At 42.9% G+C, this 24,894-nt stretch overlaps 1 protein-coding gene across 1 annotated transcript in view; it reads left to right on the top strand.

Moving 5' to 3' along the window:
* cplx3a (complexin 3a) overlaps window positions 1-22,093 on the top strand; it is a 33,510-nt gene extending 11,417 nt beyond the window's left edge. The window contains exons 2-3 of the mRNA XM_041178648.1: window positions 15,106-15,193; window positions 21,869-22,093. Coding sequence (XP_041034582.1) covers window positions 15,106-15,193; window positions 21,869-22,093 — 313 coding nt within the window. The remainder of the gene's footprint in view (window positions 1-15,105; window positions 15,194-21,868) is intronic.
* Window positions 22,094-24,894: the final 2,801 nt, after the last annotated feature.

Here is a 24,894-nt window from a genome sequence, read left to right as displayed (position 1 = left end):
TCCTGCATTGCGAGAGGAGAGATTTATCATGCTGCTGTTGACCTTGATCTTTTGCTTGTTAAGGTCTCCATGTTGTAACAAGTGACATTTCACAGACATTGACTTCAGTTGTGATATCATCACTGCAAGCTTATCTGAAAAAGGTCCTTCATGTTTGAATGTTAATGTTGCGTGCCAGGCACTGACTAGTGTCAGTGCTGAAGGTAAATACTAAAGTAAAATACCACCTCATAAAATGTACAATAAATGGAGCTATCCAGGAGTGATGTGAAGGTTACCATCTTCCCCATAATACATGGCAGAATTTAATGCCCTCACCCTGAGTAAGTGGAGGAAGGGGGCAGGATTTAATCAAGTGGGAGAGTGCCAGGTGATGGTCAATCCACCTTCCCAGTTCTGCCCCAATTAGGTTTGGGGCAGGAAGGCTCAGGGATGGCCTTCCTGCCCCAACAGCGATTGAGGCCCTTAATTGGACAATGAGTGCCCAGCCAAGGGCCTCATCCCACCACTGCTGATAGTCAACCAGTAGTAGGTGGGACAATTACCAAGCTGGAAGCCCAAAAAGCAAATCTTGGAGCATTTGCTTGCAGGTTGACAGGGGGAGGACCCTCGCTCAATGGCACTCAGAGCCTAATTGAGAGTCCTAGCGTTGGGAAAAGACCTGCTGAGAGCTACCCCTTGCCCTTTCTGCTGACCACCACACCCCCCTCCACTCCTCCCACCCCACCTTTGGCCTGGGGATCTCATTGATCCTGGGCCTACCGCTGCCACTGATCCCTCTGACTGGCAGCAACTCTCCGATGTAGAATTTCCACCCCCGGGTCCTTGATCCCAGTGAAGGCCCACAACTGGCCATTTAAGCGACTGAGAGGCACTTAATAGGATGGGCCTTCCCCCAAATGAGGCAACATGGGGGTAATGCTGGCTCTCCAGCTGGCATGGGAGACCCCAACCCCCTGAATTCAAAACCACTCACACACTAACAATGAGTCACATTAATGTGCCCAGAAAGCCTATTACAGAATTCCATAGGTTGGCAGATGGTTAAGCAAGTGAAAGTTTCCCTTTTGACATCTTAGCTGAGGTGCAGTGTATGACAAAGACATGAAGGGAAATTTTTGTGAAAGAATACTTAAAAATGGTTATTTAATACAAGTGAGAAGAAGTTATTAATGAGTTATAGTGATTGTCTGAAATTGAACTTACTAATGGGTAGGCAATGAAGCATTGCATCAAAAGTATAAGCGTATTTTAACAGTGGCCTTGGAATGTCTAATTTAGTCAGATGTGAACAAAATTGAACAATACTGAGCATGGTGCAGTTGGACTATGTGCGATTGAATCTCCACATTCAGTTGGTCTTTCAGTTCACTCTGATCTCTTCAGGCCAAAAAAATTGTCATTGAAACCAGCCAACAATTCTGCCTCCTGAATCACAGAGGGAATCATTTCAATTCATTCCACTATCTGTCTAAATCGCTAGTTAAAGCTCATCGATTCAGCGGCGAAAATAACTTGGAATGTAAACTCGGGGAACACTTCATTATTACTGTCTCCCGACGAAAGCCAGAATTGTCCATATTGATTGAGATAAAAAATTGGCAATTGCAACAAACCTGACCTTCAAATATCACGTTAGCAGCAGGTGGATCAGCTTCTGAAAGGGAGAAAAAACACAGGTTAATGCCTCCAGCATCTCCCACTGGAACTAGTGTTGCTTTCAAAATATTAAGTGATTTTCTCTTTCCAATACTTCTTCATCAGTTGTGTTTTTACAGACTTTTGCACTTTGAGATTTGGTATTTGAGATACTAGCAAATCTCCTGTATCAATTCTGCCTGAAGTATGGTTGTGATGTTTAGCAGTTAATTTGGTCTTGACTCTAAGGTACTCCTTAAGTGTTTCCCATGGGGAGTAGGGTTGCCAACTGTGATTAAATGTATTCCTGGAAGTTTCATCACATGACTTGCCCCCACGCTCTTGCCATTTGCCGGCCAACACATCCATCCTTCCCTCGCTGATTGGGAAGCAAAAAATTGGATGATGCTTGATTGTCAGCCAACCCTCCTTTCTTCCCCCATTTTAAATATTTTTTATAGCTGGTAAAGAGAAATGTTCAAAGAAAATGACCATTTTTTAAAATGTACCAATGATTGCACACGGGGTTCCACACAGCAGTGTCCTGTAAGGTGTAAGGGAAGGAGTTCGGAGGGGGGGGGATGAGCACAGTGAGGGGAAGGAGTCCAGGGGGTGGAAGCAGTGTGGGGAGTGGAGGGAGTAAAGGTGGAGGAAGAAGTAAGGGTGGAGGAAGGAGCCGGGAAGAGGGAAGGAGTAAAGCTTGGAGGAAGAGGTGAAGCTACTGTGTGATGTATATGGACAGGTTTCATCCTCATAGCTTGCTGCACCATGTATGTATGCACTGCCCAAGACACAGAAAAGTGATGTCCCTTTATGGCCTATCTTATCTATGACCAGTTCTCCACAACATTAATTGGCCAAATGGTTGAGTGAACTGGTTACAACTGGTGTTGACCAAGTTTTGCACATATACAGTGAAGGACACCTTCACCTTTGCAAAGGACGTACAGCACTTGCATATCGATAGCAATTCTATGTCCATGTGCTCAGTTTTTTTATTGGAGGGGGGAAGGACTAAGGCTGGAGGAAGAAGTAAGGGTGTCTGAGGATTCAGGAAGGGGGAGGGACTAAGTGGTGCATTGAGAGAGGGATGATGTGATGCAGGATCCTTAAGAGGGTGTCCATCACCAACATCACTGTCACCGCAAGCACGGTCCACATGCTCTCCAGTCAGCGCAATGGCACACTCCTCAAAGTGAATGAAGGGCCTAATGTGTGCTACAAAACCCTTGGCTTGGGACCTCTCCCTGCTGATGTGAGCAGGCTTCTCCTGAATGAAAACAGATGGAGAGAGTGTGAGCAGGACACATGGCACTGCGGGGAATGTTTGTGTGCTGAGCGGAGCCATGGACGGGATGAGGAGATGAGCTCGAGAGGATATGATCCTGATGGGGATGCGAGGCTGTGTGTGAGAGTTAGTGGTGTTGTCCCTTGAGGTGTGAGATCCCTGTGGATGCGATGGATTTGAGTGTGAGTTGAGAGTGATGAGAAGAGTGAGTTACGTTGGCGGAACAGAGATCACTTATCCTGTAGCCGCACTGGGTGACTGTCCTCCTTTTGCAAGGCATTGACACTGACCACCGCTGCCATGCCTCCCAGGGTGGATTCTGCCCATCCTGTGGACAGAGCGGGGATGGAGGACATCCGCCCACTACTGTACTTGGAGCAAATCTGGGACGATTCTACCCCAGGAAATTGTAATTGTAAATTTCAGTATCTAGGTCAATGCCTGTTTTTGTTTTCTTTTTTTTGCTGTGGGGCTATTTTGTATCTGTAACATCGTCAGTATCACACTTATTCTAAATAAGTTAATAAATTAATTTAAATACCGTCCAAAGAAGCTTGACACAGAGCATTAAGAATAGCATGTCGTGGAATTTTCTTCTGTCAGTTTCACTTGCCATTCCCAACTTCCCTCATGTTGTCCCAACTGTGGAAGACGATGGGGTGGATTTTATGGTTTCCAGCAAGGATGAGGGAGGTGGGATGGGAAATGCATGGGTCCACTTGCTCCCTTCCGTGTCATCTCACCACGGTGATTCGAGCGTTGCCTGGCCAATTAGCGGCTGCCCGTCAGGAAAGCTGGCCGGTTGGCATTGGGAAAGTGGGCTCCGCGCCCAGTTGGGCGTCCAGGATGAGGGGTTAGGCTGTGAACTGGAAGTCAGTCATGGCAAACAAGAACAAAAATTGGCTGGAAAAACTCAGCAGGTCTGACAGCATCTGCGGAGAGGAACACAGTTAACATTTCAAGTCTGATGAAGAGTCTGATGAAGAGTCATACGGACTCGAAATGTTAACTGTGTTCCTCTCTGCAGATGCTGTTAGACCTACTGAGTTTTTCCAGCTATTTTTGTTTCATATTTCCAGCATCCGCAGCATTTTGCTTTTATGCCAGTAATGGCCACCCATTTAAAGACCCCCTGCTCTCTCACTCGTTATTTGTTATGTCAGCCTAAAACCAGGGAAGAAATAAAATCTACTAAAATCCAAACACTGCCAGCTTCAGCAGCAGACTCTGCTGCTACATGCAGCCATGATCCCATTTGCAGGCCTATTCATCCACCCTTGTGCCATCTCCTGATGCTTGGCATAAATCACTCCGACCTTTTACTACTGAAAAATGGAGTGGGCAGCGAAAAATTGCAGTTGACAGGGTCTTTAACAAGTGTAATAGCTTGTTCATTGTTTTTTTTTTCAAAATGGCAGGTGGGCTTCCGATTGTGGTGCCTGCTCATCTTCCTTATTATTGGAGACTGGCAGGATGACGTTGGATTGGCAATTCATATTGTGCTTGAGTGCAGGTGGGTTGTGGTCCACCTGATTTGCGGCAATACAACCCAGCTCCATTTCTCCCGCCAGTATGGTTCAGATAGAGGCACTGGCAAAGGTGCATAGAAGATTTATCAGAATGATACAAAACTGAGAGATTACATCTGTCAGGAAAGATTGATTCAGCTGGGGTTCATTTTTGTAGATGAGAGAAGACTGAGGTGTGATCTAATCAAAGTCTTTAAAATCATGAAAAGCTTTGACAGGGTAGATATGGAGAAGATCAATCCATTTGAAAGAGAGGCCAAAACCATAGGATTAGGACCAATAAATCCAATAAGAAATTCAAGAGAAATGTCTTTACCCAGAGAGTGGTGAGAACGTGGAACTCATTAACACACTGGGCAGTTGAGATAATTAGTTTAGACTAATTCAAGGAGAAGCTAGATAAACGCATGAGGGACAATGCCTTCAGGAAGAGCAGTCAGATAGGTGGACCTGAGGGAGATACACGGAGCGGGGAGAGAATAAATATAGCCTGGGACCTGTCAGCTGCTCAGAACCGGCACGCGCTGAGTTCTTAAAGAGAGCGGAGATACACATTGTGACATCACAGGAAAAGAAGCAATTTGATTCATTGGAGAAGGAGCGCTGCTTGGTGAGTATCTGGTGAGTATCTAGTAAGAGTTTAAGGTTTATTCTATTCCTAAGGTTTAAAATAAAATAGGAACTGCACTTTTTGGTAAGGTTTATTAAGTAGGGCCAACTAAAATAATTTTCAACTTGGATAAAACAGCGAAGGTTCAGGGGATAAAATAGTGAGAGTTCAGGGGATAAAACAGCGAGAGTTCAGGAGATAAAACAGTGAGAGTTCAGGAGATAAAACAGTGAGAGTTCAGGGGATAAAACAGTGAGAGTTCAGGAGATAAAACAGTGAGAGTTCAGGAGATAAAACAGTGAGAGTTCAGGAGATAAAACAGTGAGAGTTCAGGAGATAAAACAGCGAAGGTTCAGGGGAATAAAACAGTGAGAGTTCAGGAGATAAAACAGTGAGAGTTCAGGGGATAAAACAGCGAGGGTTCAAGGGAATAAAACAGCGAGGGTTCAAGGGAATAAAACAGTGAGAGTTCAGGGGAATAAAATAGTGAGAGTTCAAGGGATAAAACAGCGAGAGTTCTGGAGATAAAACAGCGAGAGTTCTGGAGATAAAACAGCGAGAGTTCTGGAGATAAAACAGTGAGAGTTCTGGAGATAAAACAGCGAGAGTTCAGGGAATAAAACAGTGAGAGTTCTGGAGATAAAGCAGCAAGAGTTCAGGAGATAAAATAGCGAGAGTTCAGGGGATAAAACAGTGAGAGTTCAGGAGATAAAACAGTGAGAGTTCAGGGGATAAAACAGCGAGAGTTCAGGAGATAAAACAGCGAGAGTTCAGGGAATAAAACAGCGAGAGTTCAGGAGATAAAACAGCGAGAGTTCAGGGGATAAAACAGCGAGAGTTCAGGGGATAAAACAGTGAGAGTTCAGGAGATAAAACAGCGAGAGTTCAGGAGATAAAACAGCGAGAATTCAGGAGATAAAACAGCGATAGTTCAGGAGATAAAACAGCGAGAGTTCAGGAGATAAAACAGCGAGAGGTCAGGAGATAAAACAGCGAGAGTTCAGGAGATAAAACAGCGAGAGTTCTGGAGATAAAACAGCGATAGTTCAGGAGATAAAACAGCGAGAGTTCAGGGGATAAAACAGCGAGAGTTCAGGAGATAAAACAGCGAGAGTTCAGGGGATAAAACAGCGATAGTTCAGGGGATAAAACAGCGAGAGTTCAGGAGATAAAACAGTGAGAGCTCAGGGGATAAAACAGCGAGAGTTCAGGAGATAAAACAGCGAGAGTTCAGGGGAATAAAACAGTGAGAGTTCAGGAGATAAAACAGCGAGAGTTCAGGGGATAAAACAGCGAGAGTTCAGGAGATAAAACAGTGAGAGTTCAGGAGATAAAACAGCGAGAGTTGAGAAGATAAAACAGCAAGAATTCAGGAGATAAAACAGCGATAGTTCAGGAGATAAAACAGCGAGAGTTCAGGGGATAAAACAGCGAGAGTTCAGGAGATAAAACAGCGAGAGGTCAGGAGATAAAACAGCGAGAGTTCAGGAGATAAAACAGCGAGAATTCAGGAGATAAAACAGCGATAGTTCAGGAGATAAAACAGCGAGAGTTCAGGGGATAAAACAGCGAGAGTTCAGGAGATAAAACAGCGAGAGTTCAGGAGATAAAACAGCGAGAGTTCAGGAGATAAAACAGCGAGAGTTCAGGGGATAAAACAGCGATAGTTCAGGGGATAAAACAGCGATAGTTCAGGGGATAAAACAGCGAGAGTTCAGAAGATAAAACAGCGAGAGTTCTGGAGATAAAACAGCGAGAGTTCAGGAGATAAAACAGTGAGAGTTCAGGAGATAAAACAGTGAGAGTTCAGGGGATAAAACAGTGAGAGTTCAGGAGATAAAACAGTGAGAGTTCAGGAGATAAAACAGTGAGAGTTCAGGAGATAAAACAGTGAGAGTTCAGGAGATAAAACAGTGAGAGTTCAGGAGATAGAACAGTGAGATTTCAGGGGATAAAACAGCGAGAGTTCAGGGGATAGAACAGCGAAGGTTCAGGGGAATAAAACAGTGAGAGTTCAGGAGATAAAACAGTGAGAGTTCAGGGGATAAAACAGCGAGGGTTCAAGGGAATAAAACAGCGAGGGTTCAAGGGAATAAAACAGTGAGAGTTCAGGGGAATAAAATAGTGAGAGTTCAAGGGATAAAACAGCGAGAGTTCTGGAGATAAAACAGCGAGAGTTCTGGAGATAAAACAGTGAGAGTTCTGGAGATAAAACAGCGAGAGTTCAGGGAATAAAACAGTGAGAGTTCAGGAGATAAAGCAGCGAGAGTTCAGGAGATAAAATAGCGAGAGTTCAGGGGATAAAACAGTGAGAGTTCAGGAGATAAAACAGTGAGAGTTCAGGGGATAAAACAGCGAGAGTTCAGGAGATAAAACAGCGAGAGTTCAGGGGATAAAACAGCGAGAGTTCAGGAGATAAAACAGCGAGAGTTCAGGGGATAAAACAGCGAGAGTTCAGGGGATAAAACAGTGAGAGTTCAGGAGATAAAACAGCGAGAGTTCAGGAGATAAAACAGCGAGAATTCAGGAGATAAAACAGCGATAGTTCAGGAGATAAAACAGCGAGAGTTCAGGAGATAAAACAGCGAGAGTTCAGGGGAATAAAACAGTGAGAGTTCAGGAGATAAAACAGCGAGAGTTCAGGGGATAAAACAGCGAGAGTTCAGGGGATAAAACAGTGAGAGTTCAGGAGATAAAACAGCGAGAGTTGAGAAGATAAAACAGCAAGAATTCAGGAGATAAAACAGCGATAGTTCAGGAGATAAAACAGCGAGAGTTCAGGGGATAAAACAGCGAGAGTTCAGGAGATAAAACAGCGAGAGGTCAGGAGATAAAACAGCGAGAGTTCAGGAGATAAAACAGCGAGAATTCAGGAGATAAAACAGCGATAGTTCAGGAGATAAAACAGCGAGAGTTCAGGGGATAAAACAGCGAGAGTTCAGGAGATAAAACAGCGAGAGGTCAGGAGATAAAACAGCGAGAGTTCAGGAGATAAAACAGCGAGAGTTCAGGGGATAAAACAGCGATAGTTCAGGGGATAAAACAGCGAGAGTTCAGGAGATAAAACAGCGAGAGTTCAGCGGATAAAACAGCGAGAGTTCAGGAGATAAAACAGCGAGAGGTCAGGAGATAAAACAGCGATAGTTCAGGAGATAAAACAGCGATAGTTCAGGGGATAAAACAGCGAGAGTTCAGAAGATAAAACAGCGAGAGTTCTGGAGATAAAACAGCGATAGTTCAGGAGATAAAACAGCGAGAGTTCAGGGGATAAAACAGCGAGAGTTCAGGAGATAAAACAGCGAGAGTTCAGGGGATAAAACAGCGATAGTTCAGGGGATAAAACAGCGAGAGTTCAGGAGATAAAACAGTGAGAGCTCAGGGGATAAAACAGCGAGAGTTCAGGAGATAAAACAGCGAGAGTTCAGGGGAATAAAACAGTGAGAGTTCAGGAGATAAAACAGCGAGAGTTCAGGGGATAAAACAGCGAGAGTTCAGGGGATAAAACAGTGAGAGTTCAGGAGATAAAACAGCGAGAGTTGAGAAGATAAAACAGCAAGAATTCAGGAGATAAAACAGCGATAGTTCAGGAGATAAAACAGCGAGAGTTCAGGGGATAAAACAGCGAGAGTTCAGGAGATAAAACAGCGAGAGGTCAGGAGATAAAACAGCGAGAGTTCAGGAGATAAAACAGCGAGAATTCAGGAGATAAAACAGCGATAGTTCAGGAGATAAAACAGCGAGAGTTCAGGGGATAAAACAGCGAGAGTTCAGGAGATAAAACAGCGAGAGGTCAGGAGATAAAACAGCGAGAGTTCAGGAGATAAAACAGCGAGAGTTCAGGGGATAAAACAGCGATAGTTCAGGGGATAAAACAGCGATAGTTCAGGGGATAAAACAGCGAGAGTTCAGAAGATAAAACAGCGAGAGTTCTGGAGATAAAACAGCGAGAGTTCAGGAGATAAAACAGTGAGAGTTCAGGAGATAAAACAGTGAGAGTTCAGGGGATAAAACAGTGAGAGTTCAGGAGATAAAACAGTGAGAGTTCAGGAGATAAAACAGTGAGAGTTCAGGAGATAAAACAGTGAGAGTTCAGGAGATAGAACAGTGAGATTTCAGGGGATAAAACAGCGAGAGTTCAGGGGATAAAACAGCGAAGGTTCAGGGGAATAAAACAGTGAGAGTTCAGGAGATAAAACAGTGAGAGTTCAGGGGATAAAACAGCGAGGGTTCAAGGGAATAAAACAGCGAGGGTTCAAGGGAATAAAACAGTGAGAGTTCAGGGGAATAAAATAGTGAGAGTTCAAGGGATAAAACAGCGAGAGTTCTGGAGATAAAACAGCGAGAGTTCTGGAGATAAAACAGTGAGAGTTCTGGAGATAAAACAGCGAGAGTTCAGGGAATAAAACAGTGAGAGTTCTGGAGATAAAGCAGCAAGAGTTCAGGAGATAAAATAGCGAGAGTTCAGGGGATAAAACAGTGAGAGTTCAGGAGATAAAACAGTGAGAGTTCAGGGGATAAAACAGCGAGAGTTCAGGAGATAAAACAGCGAGAGTTCAGGGGAATAAAACAGCGAGAGTTCAGGAGATAAAACAGCGAGAGTTCAGGGGATAAAACAGCGAGAGTTCAGGGGATAAAACAGTGAGAGTTCAGGAGATAAAAGAGCGAGAGTTCAGGAGATAAAACAGCGAGAATTCAGGAGATAAAACAGCGATAGTTCAGGAGATAAAACAGCGAGAGTTCAGGAGATAAAACAGCGATAGTTCAGGGGAATAAAACAGTGAGAGTTCAGGAGATAAAACAGCGAGAGTTCAGGGGATAAAACAGCGAGAGGTCAGGGGATAAAACAGTGAGAGTTCAGGAGATAAAACAGCGAGAGTTGAGAAGATAAAACAGCAAGAATTCAGGAGATAAAACAGCGATAGTTCAGGAGATAAAACAGCGAGAGTTCAGGGGATAAAACAGCGAGAGTTCAGGAGATAAAACAGCGAGAGGTCAGGAGATAAAACAGCGAGAGTTCAGGAGATAAAACAGCGAGAATTCAGGAGATAAAACAGCGATAGTTCAGGAGATAAAACAGCGAGAGTTCAGGGGATAAAACAGCGAGAGTTCAGGAGATAAAACAGCGAGAGTTCAGGAGATAAAACAGCGAGAGTTCAGGGGATAAAACAGCGATAGTTCAGGGGATAAAACAGCGAGAGTTCAGGAGATAAAACAGCGAGAGTTCAGCGGATAAAACAGCGAGAGTTCAGGAGATAAAACAGCGAGAGGTCAGGAGATAAAACAGCGAGAGGTCAGGAGATAAAACAGCGATAGTTCAGGGGATAAAACAGCGAGAGTTCAGAAGATAAAACAGCGAGAGTTCTGGAGATAAAACAGCGAGAGTTCAGGAGATAAAACAGCGAGAGTTCAGGGGATAAAACAGCGAGAGTTCTGGAGATAAAACAGCGAGAGTTCTGGAGATAAAACAGCGAGAGTTCAGGGGAATAAAACAGCGAGAGTTCAGGGGAATATAACAGCGAGAGTTCAGGGGAATATAACAGCGAGAGTTCAGGAGATAAAACAGCGAGAGTTCAGGAGATAAAACAGCGAGAGTTCTGGAGATAAAACAGCTGAGTGGAGAGACAGTTGGGAATTGAAAGCTGCACAAATACAGAAAGGTAAATTTCTAAATAAGCACAGGGAAAGTAAGAGTTTATAGGCACAGGAGAGGGAGCTGATTTGAGAGTAAGGGCAAAGAATTTCTACTTTCTACTAATATGCAGTTTAGAGTTAATAGTACAAGAGTAAGGTCAAAGTAAGTAAGAGCAACTAAAGTTTAAGCAAAAAAGTGATTTAGAAGTTTAAGATTAAGGCATAGCACGACAGCTCAGCCAAGCAAAATGCCCATCCTGTGGCATGTGGGAGTCGTGGACACTTCTTGTGACCCAGACGAGCCCGTGTGCAGGAAGTGTCACCGGCTGCACAAGGTTGAGCTCCGCATTTCAGAGCTTGAGCAGCGCTTGGAGTCACTGAGGTACATCCGTGAGGCAGAGAGCTATGCGGCTAGCACATTCAGAGAGGTGGTCACACCGCAAGTAGGGGGCAAGCAGGCAGAAAGGAAATGGGTGACCACCAGACAGTCCAAGAGAAACAGGCAGGTAGTGCAGGAGCCCCCAGAGGTTCCGCTCACTAACCAGTTTTCCGTTCTGGATATTAGTGAGGGCGATGAATCCTTAGAGGAGTTCAGCAAGAGCCAAGGACCTGGCACCATGCCTGGCCCAGCTGTACAGGAGGGGAGGAAGAAGAGCAGAGGGCAGTACTGATAGGGGATTCTTTAGTTAGGGGAGCAGACCGGTGTTTCTGTGGCCGTCAACGTGACTCCAGGATGGTTTGTTGCCTTCCTGGATCAAGGATGTCACAGAGAGGCTGCAGGACATTCTTATGGGGGAGGGAGAACAGCCAGAGGTTGTGGTCCACATTGATACTAATGACATAGGTAGGAAGGGGGATGTGGACCTGCAAACAGAATTTAGGGTGCTAGGTAGAAAATTAGCCAGCAGGTCCTCTACAGTAGTAATCTCTGGAATACTCCCAGTGCCACTTGCAAGTGACACAGAAATAGGAAAATAAGGCAGATGAATGCGTGCTGGAAAGCTGGTGCAGGAGGGAGGACTTTAGATTCCTGGGACACTGGGACTGGCTCTGGGGGAGATGGCACCTGTACAAACCAGGCAGGTTGCATCTGAACACAGCTGGGACTGAGTTCCTTATGAGTCATTTTGCTAGCTGTTGGGGAGGGTTCAAACTAGCTCAGCAGGGGTGTGGGAACCAGGAGAGAATATTAGAAAGTAACACCAGGGTGCACAGAATGCTGGGGGAGGCAGATAGCACTAAAATAGAGAATAGTAAGTTAATAGATGGAGTAGGAGTAAGGGTGCAAGGAATGAAATCTAAATCAGCGTTACACTGCATGTATTTGAATGCACAGAGTATAATTAATAAAATTGGGTAGTTACAGGCATAGATTGCCTTGTGAGATTATGATGTTGTGGTGATAACAGAGACCTGGCTTAAGGAAGGGCAGATCTAGGTGCTAAATATTCCTGGTTACAAAGCATTCAGAAAAGATAGGAAAGGGAAAAAAGGAGGGGTGGCATTTTTGGTTAAGGAGAGTATTGCAGTATTGGAGAAGGAGGGTGTATCAGAAGAATTAAGGACAGAGTTGGTTTGGCTAGAGCTAAGGAATAAGAAGGGGGCAATTATATTGCTCGGTGTAATATATAGACCACCAGCTAGTGGGAAGGATAAAGAGGAACAAACCTGCAAGTAAATTACAGAGAGGTGTAAAGATCATAAAGTAGTTATAATGGGGGACTTTAATTACCCGTATATAGACTGGGGTAATGGTATTGTAAGGGGCAGTGAGGGACAAGCGTCCTTGGGTTGTGTTCAGGAGAATTCCCTACGGCAGAATGCATCCAGTCCAACAAGAAAGGAGGCACTGCTAGACCTGGTTCTTGGGAATGAGGTGGGCCAAGTAGATCAAGTGACAGTGGGGGAACATTTAGGGGGCAGTGTTCATTGTATCATAAGGTTTAGGATGATGGTGGAAAAGGATATTGGTCAATTGAGAGTAAGAATAATCAACTGGCACACTGTGGACTTCGATGGGGCAAGAATGAAGCTGGACTGGATAGACTGGAACCAAAGGTTAGTGGGAAAAACAGTAGCTGAACAATGGGCTACCTTCAAAGAGTACATGGCTTGGGCACAGTCAAGGCATGTTCCCTCAAAAGGGAAGGGTAGGACAAACAAATCCAGAGCTCCCTGGATGACAAAGGAGTTAAAGAGGAAAAAGTGTGCTTACGACACGTGTGAGGTAGCAAATACAATTGAGAACCAAGCTGAGTACAGAAGGTTCAGAAGGGATGTGAAAAAGCAAATACGAGAAGCAAAAAGGGATTATGAGAAAAGACTGGCAGCTAACATAAAAGGAAATCCCAAAGCATTCTATAAGCACATCAGCAGTAAAAGGGTGGTAAAAGGAGGAGGGACTATTAGGGACCAAAAAGGGGATTTACACATAGAGGAAAGTGGCCATGGCTGAGGGGTTAAATGAATACTTTGCATCTGTCTTTACCTTCAAGGTGGATGCTGCCCAGGCCATGGTGACTCAGGAGGAAACTCAGTCACTAGAAGGGTTTAAAATTGATAAACAGGAGGTATTGGATAAGCTGTCGGTACTTAAAGTTAATAAGGCACTGGGATTGGATGAGATGTATCCAAGAATATCAAAGGAGGTGAGAGTGGAAATTGCAGAGGCACTGGCAATAATCTTTCAAAGTTCCCTGGATTCGGGGGAGGTGCCAGAGGACTGGAGATTTGCAAACATGATGCCCTTGTTCGAAAAAGGTTGTAAAGATCTGCCCTGCAATTACAGACCAGTCAGTTTAACCTTGGTGGTGGGGAAACTTCTAGAAACAATCATTCAGGATAGAATTAACAGTCACAAGGAAAAATTTGGATTGATTTGGAAAAGTCAGAATGGATTTGCTAAAGGAAAATTGTGTCTAACTAACTTGCTGGAGTTTTTTGAAGAGGTAACCAAGATGGTTGATGAGGGCAAGGCCATTGATGTGGTGTATATGGACTTCCAAAAGGTGTTCGATACAGTGCCACACAACAGACTTGAGGAAAGTTATAGGTCATGGAATAAAAGGGACAGTAACAACATGGATACAAAACTGGCTGATGTATAGGAAGCAGAGAGTAATGGTTAATGGGTATTCTTTGGGCTGGAAGAAAGTTTGTCATGGAGTTCCCCAGGGGTTGGTATTGGGACCTTTCCTTTTAATAATATATATAAATGATCTGGATCTTGGTGTGCAGGGGGCAATTTCAAAGTTTGCAGACAACATAAAACTTGGGAGAATTGTAAACTGTGAGGAGGACAGTGTAGAACTGCAAAAAGACATTGACACATTGGTGGAGTGGGCAGATAGGTGGCAGATGAAGTTCAGTGCAGAGTAGTGTGAGGTGATGCACTTTGGTACAAAGAACATGGAGAGACAGTGTAAAATAAAGGATATTATTCTAAAGAGTGTGCAGGAGCAGAGAGATCTGGACGTACATATACATAAGTCATTAAAGGTGACAGGATAGGTAGAGAGAGCTGTTTTTAAAGCATACAGTATTCTAGGCTTCATTAATACTGGCATAGTGTCTAAGAGCAGGGAGATTTTGACGAATTTCTATAAGATACTGGTTAAACCTCAGCCGTATTCTGTACAGTTCTGGATGCCACACGGGAAGGACGTGAACGCATTGGAGAAAGTGCAGAAGAGGTTTACAAGAATGGTCCCGGGATGAGACTCTACATTTATGAGGATAGATTGGAGAAGTTGGGATTGTTTTCCTTGGAGAGGAAAAGACTAAGAGGAGACTTGATAGAAGTTTTCAAAATCATGAGGCGTCTGGACAGAGTAGAAAGGGAGAAATTTCCTACTTGTAAATGGATCAAGAACAAGGGGGCACAGTTTTAAAGTGTTTTGCAAAAGAAGCAAATGTGAGGTGAGGAAAAACTTTTTCACACAGTGAGCAGTTAGGGTTTGGAATGCACTGCCTGGAAGTGTGATGGAGGCAGTTTCAATTGAGGCATTCAAGAGGGTATTGGATGATTATTTAAACAGAAACAATGTGCAGGGTTATGAGGAAAAGGCAGGAGGTTGGCACTAAGTTAAAATGCTTAGAGAGCCGGTGCAGACACGATGGGCTGAACGTCCTCCTCCTACAAAGGGCATGTTAATGGGATGAGATGAAGAGGGTCGTGTGGAACATAGAGACCAGGATGGATTTGTTGGGTAGAGTAGCCTGTCTCTGGGCTGTAAATTATACGTTGTATTAGATTGGAATTTACATGACAGATGTAAATCTGGATTCTATCTTAGGGCACTGTTTGACTTATTACATCAGAGCTGCACATCAGACCCTCCTCACGCTTTCTTTAAACTGTCAGATCTGCTATATATATCAAGTGGCTCTAAACATATATTTAATTACAGAATGGAGCGTGATGCCAATTTCGCTCAAAAAAAGGCAGAACGAGCAACACTGAGAACACATTTGAGAGACAAGTACAAGCTCCCAAAGGTAGGCTATTTATCGTCACATTGATAATAATGCCAATAAGATAATTTTGTTCAATTTTTCTGGTGTTTATTCAGATTGTGCTCTCACTGCGGTTACTGTTCTACCCCATGGGTAATTTATTCTGACTGGCGCCATTGTTATGCATGTACTTAATATCCTCATGCTGAATTTCCCTGTGCGCATTTTTAATGTCAATATTAAATATGATAATTGGAAACTATAACCCCACAAATCCTTTCTTTAGACTTCCTGGTGGACTTACGGATTTTTGTTTTAGGTTTGTTGACCAATGCATTTCTTCATAACAACATGAGACAATGGATAAGGAACATTCAAGATCATTCAGCCCTTCAATCATTCCTCCACTATCCCAACTTACCATTCAACTCCATATTGAATCCCACCCATTGTCTTTGATTCCATTTCCTTACCTGATAGGTTATTCCAAATGCTTATGAACTCTTGGGGATTTCTTTTCAGATGAAATAGATTTTAAATGAGCTTTTCAATAATTCTATCTGTTGCCCCCTTGTCCTTCTGCCCTGTTTTACCTCGAAGTGTTGTTCTTGACTCATTGTTTAATATGTCATACACATGGACGGGGTTCCTCCTTAACTTCTTTCATTCCAAGCTGCATTGTTTATGCCACCCTAACCTTTCTTCATAGCCCATTCCCTTTACAGTTGGGATCATTCGTGTAGCTTTGGTTCTGTACCCTCCCAGTATAAACACATTGCTTATTGGCTGAATTGTACATAATAGTAATGAATTGAATGTTCCAGTAAATCGGGCAATGCTGTTGGTTTCTTTATGCCCATGTAGGGTATAAGAAGGAGACTTTGTTTGTTAGATCAAATATGCTTATAATATAGTATTAATTTAATAATAAACATAAAGAAATAAAAAAGTAAGAAATAAGATGAGTAGGCCTTATGTTCCCTTGAACTTGTTCAGTCATTCAATAATATCCTGGCTGATCTGATGTTTGCCCCATCCACTCTCCTTCTATTTCCCATAACCCTTGATGTTCCCACACCTGATTACCTTCTGATTTATGTGAAGGTGCAGTTTAGTTATCCAATTAAGGATAATCAGTTTTAAGACCTAAGAAAAAATTAAGTAAAATATGGTGGCATGTCTGCTTGGTTGAAAAAGGTAACAAACACGCTAATAGGTTTGTACGAGATTCTTCTATTATTTTAATCAAGAATTAACACATTCAAAACAACAAGATTGAACCACTTATTAAAGTAGCAGACAAAGAATTTCATACGAAAGTAGTTACTGATACCATGCACTACAATCACAACCCATTGATGTCAACACTTTAAAGATGAGGAGAGGAGAAACAATGTGTACCACAGTATAAGTGTTTTGAACGTGTTGACACAGAGGCTATTAATCCATGTTATGATATCACCAGGATGATGTTGTGATATCAGTGAAATTGTTGTAATAAATTAAAGGCACATAAGACTATAAGGTCATAAGACATAAGAGCAGAAGTAGGCCATTCAACCCAATTGAGTCTGCTCCGCCATCCAATGGGATCATGGCTGATCTGATAAATCCTCAATTCTACTCTCCTGCCTTTTCCTCATAACCCTTGACTCCCTTACTGATTAAAAATGTGTCTATCTCAGCCTTGAATATAGTTAATAACCCAGCCTCTACAGCCCTCTGCGGTAAAGAATTCCACAGAATCACTACCCTCTGAGAGAAGAAATTCCTCCTCATCCCTGTTTTAAATGGGCGACCCCTTACTCTGAGTTTATGCCCTGTGGTCCTAGACTCTCCCACAAGGGGAAACAACCTCTCAGCATCTACCCTGTCAAGCCCCCTAAGAATCTTATATATTTTAATAAGGTCGCCTCTCATTCTTCTAAACTCCAATGAGTACAGGCCCAACCTGCCCAATCTCTCCTCATAAGAAAATCCGACCATACCCCCTAGTAAACCTTCTCTGAACTGCCTCTAATTCCAGTATATCTTTCCTTAACTAAGGGGACGAGAACTGATCTCAGTATTCTAGAGTTGGTCTAACTAGTGTCTTGTATCGTTTTGGCAAGACTTCCCTATTTTTATACTCCATTCCCTTTGAAATAAAGGCCTACATTCCATTGTCTTCTCTATTACCTGCAGAACTTGTATGCTCGCTTTTTGTGATGCACGAGGACCCCCAAATCCCTCTGTGCTGCAGTTTCTTCTGTCTTTCTCCATTTAAGTAATATTCAGCTCCTCTATTCTTCCTGCCAAAGTGCACAACCTCATGTTTTTCCCCCATTATGTTCAATCTGCCAAGTTTTTGCTCACTCACTTAACCTGTCTATATCCCCCTGTAGGCTCCCTGTGAAATCCTCACCACTTGCCTTCCCACCTATCTTTGTGCCATCCACAAACTTGGTGATAGTACATTCGCTTCTCTTGTCCGAGTCATTAATATATATTGTAAATAACTGAGGCCCCAGCATTGATCCCTGTGGCACTCCACTAGTTTAATGTTGCCATCCCGAAAATGCCCCCCTTATCCCAACTCTCTGTTTTCCATTAGTTAGCCAATCCTCTATCCATGCTAATATACTAACACCATGGGCTCTTATCTTATTAAGTAGCCTTATATGCGGTACCTTATCGAACGCCTTTAGGAATCCAAATATATTACATCTATTGGCTCCCCTTTATCTATTCTGCTAGTTACCTCCACAAAGAATTTTAATAAATTTGTCAGGTATAATTTCCCCTTCATGAAGCCATGCTGACTCTGCTTGATTATATTATGTATTTCTAAATGCTCTGCTATTACATCCTTTATAATAGACTCTAACATTTTCCCAATGACAGATGTTAAGTTAAATGGCCTATAGTTACCTGGTTTTTGTCTCCCTCCCTTTTTGAATAAGGGTGTTACATTGGCAGTTTTCCAATCCTCTGGGACTTTTCCAGAATCTAAGGATTCTTGGAAGATTACTACCAGTGCATCCAATATCTCTGTAGCTACTTCCTTTAATATCCTAGGATGCAACCCATTAGGTCCAGGGGACTTATTGGCTTTTAGCCCCATTAGTCTCCCTATTACTTTTTCGCTAGTGATAGTTATTCTATTTATTTCCTCCCACCCACCTTTTGCCCCTTGATTATTTAGCATCTTTGGAATGCTGTTAGTGTCTTCTACCGTGAAGACTAATGCAAAGTATTTATTCAACTCCTCTGCCATTTCCTGATTCCCCATTATTATTTCCCAGCTTTGTTCTCTAAGGGGCCTATGTTCACTTTGGCCTCTCTCTTCCTTTTTATATATTTAAAGAAGCTCTTACTGCCCATTTTTATATTACTTGCTAGTTTGCCCTCAAAGTTTATTTTCCCCCTCTTTTTTATTTTTGATCATCTTTTGTTGGTATTTGAAATTTTCCCAGTCCTCTGGTTTACCACTAATCTTTGCCACATTGTATGTTTTTTCTTTCAATGTGATACTATTCTTAACTTCCTTGGTTAACCATGGTTGGTTTATCATCTTCCTAGAACCCTTCTTCCTCACTGGGGTATATCTTTGTTGAGAGTCATGAACTACTTTCTTAAAATTCTGCCATTGTTCATTAACCATCTTTTCTGCTACAGCCCTTTCCCAGCCCACTCCAGCTAACTCTGCCCTCATTCCTTTGTAATTACCCTTATTTAAGTTTCGCACAGTTGTTTCTGACCAAATTTCTCACTCTCAAACTGAATGCTAAATTCCACCATGTTATGGTCACTGTTTCCTAGGGGATCTTTTACTCTGAGATAATTTATTAAACCTGCCTCATTACACATTATCAGATCCAAAATAGCCTGATCCCTAGTTGGATCCACAATATATTGTTTGAGGAAACTGTCCTGAATACACTCGATGAATTCCTGCTCGTGGCTACGTGTGCCAATTTGATTTTCCCAATCCACATCAAGATTAAAGTCACCCATGATTTGTGTACTGCCTTTTTTACATGCCCTCATTATCTCCTGGATTATTCTCTATCCTACAGTATAACTACTGTTAGGCGGCCTATAGTCTACTCCCACTAGTGTCTTCTTCCCCTTGTTATTTCTTACCTCCACCCATATGGATTCTACATCTTTCGATCCAAGATCATTTCTTGCTATCATATTTATTCCACCTTGTACTAACAAAGCTACCCCACCACCCCTCCCTTCTTTCCTGTCCTTTCACATACCCCTGAATATTTAGTTCCCATCCTTGTAAGCATGTTTCCGTAATGGTTATACTATCATACCCATTAAACTCTATTTCTGCTGTTAATTCAGTTATTTTGTTCTAAATACTATGTGCATTTATGTAAAGAGCCATTAATTTTACCTTTTTATCATTTTTTTCCCCCTTTGACCATATTTGCTGCTGTTTTTTTATTTTCATACACTCGGCACTCTGTCCCTTCCTGTCACACTCTGGGCTGCCCTGCAATGCTGCCATATCCTTTTGCTTTGCAGGCCTGCTTATCCCCTCTGTAGAACTCCACCACCCCCCCCCCGCCAAATTATTCGATCCTCTAGGACAATGGTCCCAGCACGGTTCAGGTGAAACCCGTCCCACCGGATCAGCTCCCTTCTATCCCAGTACTAGTGCCAGTGCCCCATGAACCGATTCCCATTCTTCCCAAACCAATGTTTGAGCCATGCATTTAACCCCTTGACTTTATTTACTCTATGCCAGTTTGCCTGTGGTGCAGGTAGTAATCCAGAGATTATTACCTTGGAGGTTCTGCTTTTTAATTTAGCTCCTAACTGTTCAAATTCTTTCAGCAGAACCACCTTTCTAGTTCTGTCAATGTCGTTGGTACCAACATGGATGACGACAACTGGATCCCTCCCCTCCCACTCCAAGCTCCTCCTGAGGAGATGTCCTTAACCCTGGCACTGAGCAGACAACACAGCCTTCGGGACTCATGCTCGTGGCTGCAGAGAACAGTATCTATCCCTCTAATTATATTGTCCCCTACCACTACCACATACCTATTTCCTCCCCTGACTTGAATGGCTCCCTGTACCATGGTGCCATGGTCAGTTTACTGATCCTCGCTGCAGTCCCCACTCTCTCCCACACAACTTGCAAGAACCTTGTAACTGTTGGACAATTGCAGGGGCTGAGGCTCCTCAAACGCTACCCCCTGGGTCCCCATGCCTGATTCACTTGCAGTCACACCCTCTTGTCCCTGATCACAGACCAAATTTGAATTACCTTATCTGAGGAGTGTGACCAGCTCTTGGAGCAAAGTGTCCAGGTAACTTTGCCCCTCCCCACCTGCAAGTTCGCTTCTAAGCCACACACCATCCTGACTGGGTATTATATCGCTGTTCCTTCTCTGTCGCTGAGTCAAAATCCTGGAACCCCATGTTTAACAGCATTGTGACTGTACCCACATCAGATGCACTGCAACAGTTCAAGAAGGCAGCTCACCACCACTTTCTAATGGCCAACTAGGGATGGGCAATAAATGCTGGCCATGCCAGCGACACTCACATCCCATGAAAGCATAGAAGAAAGCTCATGAGCCTCACAATCATGAGTTGAGTTTGTTTATTTATAATTACTCAGTATTTTAAATAGACTTAATTAGATTGCAGTTATTAAAATATTACATTGCTTTCTTTATGCTCCATAAGATCCTCTTCATTTCTCTCTGGATTTGTCCTTGTATCTGCTCCATAATTAAACAGCCATCTTGTGAACTTCCCCCACTGACTATATTTATTTAAGCTGATCTGGGGTTGGGGATTTTATCTCTAGTGAAATGCCAGCATCCCCATCTGCTCACTGCTTCAAATCGTTAATCCTTTTCAATGTAATTAAAATGAATGCTCCAGGATCCTGGACTCATGCATCCGAGACACTCCCAGTTCAGATGGAACGCTGACCTCAATTTTAACATCCTCCAGCCTGATGGAAACCAATTAAGATGGAGTGGGGGGGATTTCCCCCCAATCTAATCAGTGCAATTTTGATTTGGGGAGGGGAAGGACACATGCCCTAAACCACTGGAATCCTCCTAGAACTCCATCCATCCAATTGTAGTCACCTCTGAATTCCTCTCTTTCCCTGATTCCATAGCAGCAAGGATGCAGTGGAGAGGGAATGTGTATCAGGACAACATAGGTGAAGCCTAGAAAGAACAAGAGACGATAGGTCAGACGAACGACAACCATAGTCCTACCAGTAAAATAGAGAGAGAGAATAAATCTTCCCCTATTGAGAATGTTTCAAAACAATTGAAGGAGCTGAAGGTTCAAACTTGCATGAGTACTGCCGTGAGCTGGTGTAGCGTGAAGAGGGAGGATGCAGGATCCTGCGATTGAGAGACTAATTAAAAGGTAGACCAACACCTAGAGCAGAAACAATCTCAGCCTTGTTATTTGACCTTGAATGTCAAGTTGAACTGATGTGGATAGTAATTTACTGAATTCAATCCTCTGTCAAGGCAAATGCCGTCTTATTTGTTCTATTAATAACCAAGCCAATTAGCTTCTTGTTCTCCTTACAGCTGTTTATATGTAATCATGTATGTTTGCACATAAGAAATTGGCTGCATTAAATCAGCCGAGGTGCGGATTCTGTGACAGCCACCAAATGAAACTTAGTGAGTCACGCTTGAAAGTGCAGTGAACATTTCAATGAATTTTTCTTCTCAGAGTGAATTAGATGAGAATCAGATCCAACTGGCTGGCGGCGATGTGGAACTGCCCAAAGAGTTGGCCAAAATGATTGAGGAGGATAACGAAGAGGAGGCAGAAAAGGACTCTGTGTTGGGGCAGCTGACCAGCATTCAGAACCTTGATCTTGACACCTTGAAAGACAAGGCTCAAGCGACCCTGGAAGACTTCAAGCAAACAGCAGAAAAATGTTGCATCATGTGAACAAAAGGGACTGATTTTCACGACATTTACAGCGACACAAAGGAAAGCTTGAGAGTTACAGACTATTAGACAGTGACCTGAAAAACAAAAAGTCACAGTGAATAAAATGCAATAATTGTTTAGACACAAATCAGCTGCAGTTTGCAAAACCTTGACTGTACAATTTACGCAGCAGTAAGTAATTCATAAGAACATAAGAAATAGGAGCAGCAGTAGACCACAGGGCCCCTTGAGCCTTCTCTGCTACCCAACATGATCATGACTGATCTTGGGTTTCAGCTCCACTTTCCCGCCAGCCCCTCCTTATCCCTTAATTTCCGGAGAGACCAAAAATCTGTCTATCCCAGCCTCAAATGTATTCTACGATGGAGCACCCACAACCCTCTGGGGTAGAGAATTCCAAACATTCACAGCCCTTTGAGTGAAGAAATTTTTCCTCATGTCAGTCCTAAATTATTGGCCCCTTATCCTGCATCCCTGGGTGTTTTAGATTCCCCGGCTAGTGGAAACAACCTCTTAACGTCCACCCTATCAAGCCCCTTCAGAATCTCACACAATTCTGACCTATGCTAACGTGAGCTCTGGCTTCCTTTGCTTCCAGTATATTAATTTGTAAGACTGAGTGTGGAACAGGCTTGGGTACCTGAATATGGCAGACAGCTCCTTGTTGACAGATGTTGTTTCCCCTCTATTGCTCAAAGGGTCAGAAAGAGGTCATTGTGAATATAGTAGGCTCACAACTTTACCTAATTTGCTTAGTTGTTTTGCACTGTAGACTAATTAATAAAAATCACAATAATAATGATATTGGATTCTTTCCACTCTGCCCAGTTACATAGGAGATCTTGCTGTCTATCCAAATGCTTGTTAGATTGTTGATGCTCCAATTAGATGATGCAGAGGTTTTGTTTTATTCTTTCACGGGATGTGCGCGTCGCTGGTGAGGCCAACGTTTGTTGCCCATTCCTAATTGCCCTTGAACTGAGTGGCTTGCTAGGCCATTTCAGAGGACAGTTAAGATCAGCCACATTGCTGTGGTCTGGGGTCATATGTAGGCCAGACCAGATCCTGTAAGGATGGCAGATTTCCTTCCCTAAAGGACATTAGTGAACGAGATGAGTTTTTATGACAAGTGATGATAGTTTCATGGTTACCATTACTGAGAATAGCTTTTAACTCCAGATTTTTTTAAAAAACTTTTTAAATTGAGTTTATCACCACCAGTTGTGGGGTTTGAACCTGTATCCCCAGAATATTAGCCTGAGCCTCTGGATTATTAGCCCATTGGTATTACCACTGTGCCACCATCTCCCCAAATGTTACAAGATGTCAAAATTTGACAACCAATCAATTAAATGGTTTGCTTCAAATTATTATTCATTTTGGGCGTCACTGCAAGGACTTATCTCTAGTGTGCTAAGAATTACACGAACAACCAATTTAAGATTATCAGTCAGGTTTGCAATGTGGCTCTCACTTACTCTTGCTAGAAGATACATATATTCATACGCAGAGACCTGTCCTCTGCAGGCAAGGGGAACATATCCATGCATTGATCCTTTTTTGAATTAAACAAAAGTATGGGGGACAATAGTTCCCTGGTGCATTCTCCAGGGCAATGCTTTGACCAGTCAGAGTCAACTTGCCAACCAATTAGCACCCTGTTCTTTTGCTCCCTTTGAAATTTGGCGTTCTTGCATCGATCCTGATGAGTGCAAGATGTAAAGTTTTGCCAGCTTGTCTCTTTCTTCAGCAACACTGCATTTATTGTCTGACCCTTGGCAGCTGAGTGGCTTTCTTGGCTACTTCACAGTAGGAGGCAGAGTCACAAATAGGCCAGACTTGATGATGATGACAGGTTTCTCTCCCAAAGGATATTATTGAACCAGTTGGGATTTTACTAATACCAGCTTTCTATTTTTAGATTTAGTCATTTGGTAGTACAGAACTTGAGCCTTGCTGAAAAAAAGACTTTTTTTGTCAAAGCTTTTCATCATGCACTCATCAAGATGATTTGCAAGGATACCAAATGTAAAGGGAACAGCAATTTATACTGTATGAGAAGAGAGTGTTGATTTGTTGGCAAGTGGAGCCTGATTGGTGGAGTTGTTGCCATGGAGAATGCGCTGGTTGATGGTGACTGACAAAAGCTTTGACAAAAAAGGTATTTTCTTTCCAGGTTTCTTTGAAATTGAATTCAAGTTGTCATCCTCGTGAGATTTAAACTCAGGTTCTCTGAATTATCAATCTACTACTCTGGGTGACTCATCCAATAATATAACCATTACACTGACATAGCTGAGTTATGATGCTGCATGTCAACATTCAGTCATATTACTTCATCATAGTTACAACGCATGCAAAAGACTTGGTGAGTGTGAAGCTACAACTGTCTTCTGCTTTTCGCTATTTCACAGTTTGAATCTAGAGATTGGGTGCAGAAAGTTGGCTGTGATACGAGGAAATGCAGACAGACATGGTTATATGTGGCCCCCATTGATGGGCACTTTACAGAGTTCTTTAATTTGTTTAACGTCGACTTTATTCCAGCTCCATTCAGTCCTTACTACTTTTTCCTACATCACCTGCTTAGTTGAGAGCTTGGTGGATCTGAAATTGCTCAACATTAATGTTGCTTTAAACATTAGCCAAGAGTCAAGCAGCATGGGTACTGCACTACACTTTCCTTCTTCCTTATATAACAAAAGCTTTTAACTAGTGGGATTGTATACTGAGATAGCCAATGCTTAATCACTGCTGCGGAACAGTCTTTGCAGTGCTGGGAGCTGCCCTTGATGATT

This window comes from Carcharodon carcharias, chromosome 32 (genome assembly GCF_017639515.1).
Source record: "Carcharodon carcharias isolate sCarCar2 chromosome 32, sCarCar2.pri, whole genome shotgun sequence".
Taxonomy (NCBI): Eukaryota; Metazoa; Chordata; class Chondrichthyes; order Lamniformes; family Lamnidae; genus Carcharodon; species Carcharodon carcharias.
This window is presented reverse-complemented; position numbering and strand designations above follow the sequence as displayed.